This window comes from Hemibagrus wyckioides, linkage group LG11, assembly GCF_019097595.1.
Source record: "Hemibagrus wyckioides isolate EC202008001 linkage group LG11, SWU_Hwy_1.0, whole genome shotgun sequence".
NCBI classification, from domain to species: Eukaryota; Metazoa; Chordata; class Actinopteri; order Siluriformes; family Bagridae; genus Hemibagrus; species Hemibagrus wyckioides.
This window is the reverse complement of record NC_080720.1, coordinates 32,846,444-32,853,766: the sequence shown is the minus strand read 5'-3', so window position 1 is coordinate 32,853,766 and position 7,323 is coordinate 32,846,444. Positions and strand designations below refer to the sequence as shown.

General features: G+C 35.8%; 1 protein-coding gene across 1 annotated transcript; it reads left to right on the top strand.

Moving 5' to 3' along the window:
• Window positions 1–4,298: 4,298 nt before the first annotated feature.
• LOC131361767 (membrane-spanning 4-domains subfamily A member 15-like) lies at window positions 4,299–6,163 on the top strand. The gene is made up of 4 exons (XM_058403294.1): window positions 4,299–4,379; window positions 4,468–4,578; window positions 5,341–5,397; window positions 6,119–6,163. The coding sequence occupies exons 1-4, from the start codon at window positions 4,299–4,301 to the stop codon at window positions 6,161–6,163; spliced, it is 294 nt and encodes a 97-aa protein (XP_058259277.1).
• Window positions 6,164–7,323: the final 1,160 nt, after the last annotated feature.

Sequence of the window (7,323 nt, the reverse complement as noted above, 5' to 3'; positions counted from 1 at the left end):
ATCATGTTCTCAGTCATCTTGTTTGTGCATGTCTATGAGTGTTCTTCTTATGGTCATCGTTGTCTTGGCAGCTCAATGGTTTGTATCTTATTAATATATATTATCTTATAGTTCTTTTTCCTCATGGCTGTAATTCCCACTCATTGCTCCCAAAATTACATGACGGATTTTGTCAGCTACATTTTTTTGTGTGTGTTGAGATTTTGTGTTTGTTTGTTTACCTATTAACTTAATTATTTATTCATTTATTCACTTGTCTACTGTCATGAATCTCTTGGTCAATTCTCTCCTGGAACGCCAAAGGGCAGTCCAGCTGTGGTTTGTTTATGCCCTATGCCATGTGTCTTTGTTCATGTTTTGTGTTCTCATGTGTTTGCCCCGCCCAATCCTTAGCCTGTTTCCGCATCTGCACACCTGCCCCACTGCCCCAATTACCTCCCCAATTTATACCGGTTGTCTTGTGTGTGTTGTTTGGCCAGTCCTTGTTATCGTGTGCTGGATTGTTACCCGGTGTTCACTCTTTTATGTTGCTGGTTTTTGTGTCTTATTTCATATTTTAGTTCCTAGTTCTGCCCTAATGTTTTCTGGTTCATTTTGTTAAACCCCTGTCTGTCTGCACTTGGGGGTGATTTTTCCCATGCCTGGCACCCCGTGTCTTTACAGTTTACCAACTGACTAAATATAGATCTTTCTATTTACTTAAAACCCGACTACAAACTTACAATCCATAGAGTCCAACCAAATAACTAACTAATTTACTTACTTACTAACCTTACGTTTGGATTATTTTACTAAACTAACTTACTCCAGTTAACTAGATGCTTACCTTCTATCATACAGCTGCTCAGATACCATATTTATTTTATTTTAAGTTAAAATAAAAAGAAGATTTGGGAATTTTAAAATATTATAAACTGTGAAATTAAGTCTTTAACCATTCTAAACCATCTCCCAATTTAAATGTCATCAAACTCGTGGTACTCGTCATGTTAACTCTTCTGGTCATGTCTAATCTCTTCTATTAAGGCATGTGATCAGATAGAACAGTTTGATCCCAAGCATTTAAAAGATTCTACTTTTCACTCCTGATGTTGATCATATCATTTGTATTTGCATTAAATTAGAGAAGATTGTGAAGCAAAACATGACTGTAATGAATATTCTGTAATGAAAACTGCTATTTTTGTTATTTTATTACTGCTTTTTTATTAATTGTTTGTTTGTTTACTGATTTTTTTGGGTATTTGTGGGCCAGTGGCAAGATATCCATGGAGTCTTGCTGGTTTTCGCTCTGCTCGAGTTCATCATTTCTATCTGCACTTCGGTGTTTGCCTGTAAAGCCACCTGCTGCTCTGCAACTGCAGTGAGTGCATTTCAAATCTTTTTCGTCAGTCATGACCTCAAGGTCTGAGAACTCAAACAATTTGAAATTTAATCCTGAAATTACATACATCAGACCACCTGAGATGGATGATAATCAGAAATATTTTTATTCACATTCTGTGAATACACTTACACCAATCAGATGTAACATTGTGAGCAGTGTCAGGTGAAGTGAATAAGACTGGTGATCTCCTCATCATGGCACCTGTTAGTGGGGGGGATATATTAGACAGCAAGTGAAAATTTTGTCTTCAATGTTGATGTGTCAGAAGCAGGAAAAATGGACAAGTGTAAGGATTTGAGCGAGTTTGATGAAGGGCCAAATTGTGATGGCTAGACCACTGGATCAGAGCATCTCCAAAACTGCAGCTCTTGTGGGGTGTTCCCGGTCTGCAGTGGTCAGTATCTATCAAAAGTGGTCCAAGGAAGGAACAGTGGTGAACCGGAGACAGGGTCATGGGCGGTCAAGGCTCATTGATGCACGTGGGGAGTGAAGGCTGGCCCGTGCGATCCGATCCAACAGACGAGCTACTGTTGCTCAAATTGTTGAAGAAGTTAATGCTGGTTCTGATAGAAAGGGGTCAGAATACACAGTGCAGGACGGGTCAGGGCCGTTTTGGCAGCAAATGGGGGGCCAACACAATATTAGCCATGTGGTCATAATGTTAGGCCTGGTGGGTGTATAAATTATGCTCGGTCAGCTAATCCTTCAAAATGCATGTTTTTTTACACAAAAAATCTCATTGAGAGTGCAGCAGAAGGCATCAGCATTATTACAGGAACCCAAAAGAGTACTGAGAACTTTATCTGGATTAATACTGATGGAATAAAGCCACTACGCATGAATTTTGACCCATAACTGATTGTTAGTTGAAGTGAAGCTGAACAAATTGTAAATTATATTTGAATCCTGATTTTCTTCTTCTTTATTAATTCATTCTGCTACAGCCAATGCAGTACACACAGTCACAGAATCCACAGCAGATGGATCAACAACAGATGAATCAACAAATGATGTTTTTAGATGCATATGAATTTAGCAGTTCACTGGTTGTTCCACTGGACATCTGAAGCTGGAGTCTGGGAGAATCCGTGCATTGTTGAAGCACATTGGAGAAAATCAAGTTCACCCCAGGTCAAAATTCAAAATGCATAAATTAGCTATAAGCTTAGAATAACTAACATGAAAAAGTGAAATTGATTCTAACATGCCCATGATGTCTTCTCAACATGAAAATGTTTCACACTGGAAAATGTAAAAAAAAAAAAAAACCCCGAAACAACAACAAAAAACCATAATGATAGAGATAAGACATCTATTTTTATATAAGTTTTATATTAAAGCTGAATGGGAAATGTAAAATGCCAAAGTGGAATATAACCATGTCTAGGAAAGGCCCAAACCATCCACAAAAAAAGCAGGTGGACCATTTCGACTTCAGGAGTTAGGCTGATTTCATCATGTGTGATAAGAAACATGGATATAGACACTGATCTTTGAAACTGAAGATTGTGAACACCTTGTCATTTGTTCTCAGCTCTGACTAGAATAAACCTCATCTCTGCCATCATCCAGTCTGAAGTATTTGTCTTTTTCTTAGTTCTTTCTTAGTTCTTAGTTAGTTGAAGTCTGCTTGTTAGACTGAGCTAGTCGGGTTAATGTGGTGATTGGAGTGTTAGATTAGCTTCAGGAGAGTCTCACATTGAACTGAATTCTTATTATTTTTAGCACGAAACTGACGAGGGGGGGCTGCTAACATGGCTGACCCTGTGCTCTGACCCTGACCTCCAAGGCTGGGATATGCAAAGAAAGAATTTCACTGTGCTGTTAAGTATATTTGACAAATAAAGGCTATTTCTATCCTGTAATTCCCTAGAAAATTTAATCATATTTATTTTGCACTCAGGTCCTGCCTTTGCTGTCTCTGTACTGTTTAAGCTTCATGCTGGACATCATGTCTATTACAGATATATAGTGATACATCTGGGAAAAAAAAGCTTGCTGAGGTACAAAAGTAATCCAGACATCTTCTCTTTAACTATGATTTCGTTTCTTACCTATCTGATTCTGTGAGTGTGTGTGATTGTGTGTGTGTGATTTACAGTAAACTTTCCTCATGCAATAACACAATCACATATCTGTGAGTTTCTTCTCTTTCTACAACACTATCACTGACCTTTTCAGAAATCTTCAGACACGACGCTCATCTACAGCACAACGCTGCAGAATTCTGGATTCTGATTGGTCAGAAGGTATTGATTCATTTCTCAAGTGATATTAATGCACTTGTGATCGTTTCCATAGTAACAGCTCCTTCACAGGGACTCGTACAGTGAGAAAGGTCAAGTTTCAGCCCTGAAGTAGCTCCTCTGCCATGTTTTTATCTTTTCATGTATAATAATCTGAAGGAATGTGTCAGGTTTTATCTTTCTCCCAAAATACAGCTTTATTTATAAAAAAACAAAACAAAAAACAAACAAACAACTAAGCTACAAGGAAACATCAAGTCACTGAGGATTATATAAGCAGCACTGAAACATAAAGTCTGGACTTCACTCGTATCAAAATGATAAATTGTTATGCAATTAAAAATTCAGAACTTTGAGCTATAAAACCACACTGTTCCACACATCATGTGTGTCTTTGTATTCTTTGTTGTTGTTGTTGTTGTTTATATCATAAAGAGATTAATGTTATACGTTTTAATGAGATTAATTACAAGAGTATGCTCACAAAAAATGGCTCAAATCTAATGAAATGATTCAGTTTATTGTTTAGAAAATCTGTATCTTAAAAAATGTAACTGCATTTAAAACAGGCTAAGGTATCATTTTCACAGTACATGATATATTACTGCTTAAAGAACACTTCTTTAGGATGTTCTGTCTGTTCATCGAGTCGACTCCTCATAATCATGACCCCTGTAACGGCTCCAGCTGATACCCGACTCTTTAGATGCACAGCGTATCTGAAAGGCAACCTCAAAGCACTGGGGGTAAAAATACTTTTATGTTAAAATGTCTTCATGCTTAACATTTCAGATTTCTCCAGGTTGTAATCTCATTGTCTCTTTTTCTCCACAGACTGTGCAGATTACGATCGGAATCATAACTTTACTGTTCGGTATTTTTTTAACCTTGTTCACTTTCCGGCTCAGAGTCACCAGCGGTATCGCTCTGTGGGGATCACTTGTCGTAAGTTGACGGCATTTACACAACCTCACCGTTTTATACATTGCTGAGTAACACAGAGGTGACTTAGATGAAATCATATTTTATAACTTTTCAAAACTAGCACATGAGGTTGAAGCATTGTGCTGAGAAGTAAACTTGGCCTCTTAGTTTCTTCTGTGATTAATGCCTCTGATTACTCAAATGCTTGTGTTTATTTATTTATTTATTTGTTTATTCATGTTCCAAATTGTTTTGTTTTAATGATTCACTGCTTGATTTTGATTATGTTTATATTATTTTGTTATTCTCACTGTTTCTGAATGCTTGCTAACAAATTCTGGGTTCCTTAAGAACCAGGTGTATTTATATTAAGGTCGTATGATACTTTTCTGGTTTTTGATTTGTAAATAAATTTGCAAACTATTGAATTATTTTTACTTTCATATTTTGTTGAATCTTTGAATTAAGAAATAAACAAATTAATAAATATTTTATTATTGATTAATTTTTATTGTAATTAATTAATTAATAATAGTTATTTAGCTGATTAATTAATTACTTAATTAAATAATTAATTAGTTAATTTTTACTTTGTCAGTAAAGCAAGCAAGAGGCCAAGGATAATTCTTAACAGGATACTACCACCACCATGCTTCAGTAACATGTTCTAGATTGTGTAGATAGAAAAAATAAAAAGGGTTGGAGTGAATACTGATACAAGAGGATAACCTTCACTGTTGATTTTTTGTTACTTGATAAACAGTCATGTTTTTTTTTAAACAGTTCATAAGCTCTGGTGCTCTGTCAGTCGCTACAGCGAACCACCAAAATCCCTGCATGGTATGTAAACATGGCTAACTAATAACTTCCCTTCCTCCTGTTTTTCATGTTCCAGTAGAACTTCCCTCACTATGTAATAAATTAAATTAAATTCTCACTTCATTTAAATTAATGGTTATTTTACATGGTGAGAGAAATAAATAACTGGAACTACACTGCAGCAGCTGTTGCTTATGGTGTAGCATCAGGAAATCATAAACCACTTCCTGAGAACTCTTTTATATACAAAGATATATGCTTTTTGGGGAGAAGCGTACCCATATCGTGTTCTCACTTTCAGCCTAGCTTTGTCTCCACGAACGTACTGTCACTTTCACAAAGTGAAATAAGCAAAAAAGTTACTTTTTTTAATGTGTAACATTTTTAGCGATTTGAACAGGGATTAATTTAAAATGCATATTGTGAAATTATAAATTTCAATAGAATTCCTTCGTGAAATGTTTGCACTTTGGTACGTTAAGACGAAACGCAGCTCTGCCCCTTCCAGAGAAACAAAAGATTCAGTTTTACCTCTGACCCATGTGAAGGTCAGAGGGCTTACTATGGAAACAATGACGCATTATAAGCATTAAGAGAAACCTCCTGCACCAGTGTCAGAGCTGCTGTTATAGAAAATTCCCAAAACTCTTCTGACCAATCAGGATCCAGAGTTTCATGTGAACTTCAATGATAGAATAATATCTATTCTGTTAGATGGCACTGTTTCCTGTTTCCTCTTTAGGTGAAAGCCTTGTTGGGAATGAATGTGCACAGTCATGCAGTCTGAGACCCCAAACACAGACTAGTCATGTTGTGTTTATTTAGTGTTCACGTTGCAAAGCGAGTTCAAAGAATGAACTGTGTACAACTTTAAAGACACAGAAACGAGAGTGTGGTTTCCAGAGTAAAACTGAAGCATCTGTGGAAATAGAAAGAAAAAACTCATTCAGCCATTTTAAGAAACTTTATAAAAAAAATTTTCATAAATTTTTCATTTTTTCATAAATCACGTTGCAGGTGCAAAAAGTCGAAATACTCTGACTCCACCTACTACTGCAGTTCATTAATGCATGTTATTTTTAACACAGCTCTTTAATAAAGTTATGCAATAAAATAACACATTTTAGTGTACTTAAAAAAGTGCAATTGTTTACTTTAGTCTCATACTATTGTACTTAGGGTTAAGTTAGATGTTATTTAAAAATTATGCATGTGGGGGCGGAGTTGGAAAAAAGAGGCATGTCTTTATTACAATCCATTAGACATTGTTCTGGTGTGATTATCTCAGGAACAGAGAAGTTTTTATGAGTGAAGCTCTGAAGTCATGAGTGAACGTATAGGGGATGAGAAAAACTATATATGTATATAAGATGATATTCTGAATCTGAGAAACGTTTCCCATCTAAACATTGTCACGTATATAAAGCGTAAAAAGAGGGGAATAATGTGTGTGTTTCACTCAATCTTTCCATTACAGCCGAGGTATTCACAGGCAGTGACTACAGAGGTGATGTACACAGTGCAGATGAACAATCCTGCCTACTACTACAACTAAGTTTCATGAAAACCACCTGTAATCTCCTACAATGTTTTGGTCATTGTTTGGTTCAGTTCTTTTCTGAAACTGGCCCTACTTTTGCACACAAATCCTACTTCAGGTTTCATGTCTGAAAATGACCTCTGAATAAATTAGCATTTATGTTTTGGTGACTTAACTCTGTATTCTGCTTCAACTCTAATGTCATTGTTCAGTTTACATTTTCTAAGATGATGAAATGCAATTAGATTCTGACTGAAGTGCAACATATAAACATGACAAGTAAAATAAATACAAGCATTTCCTGTAGAAGTAAAGTGCAAGATTACAATCGGCAGTTGCAGTTAAACTGTTGTATAAAGTTTATTTGCATAATTAACAAATAAACAACAATTAAAAATAAACTTTCC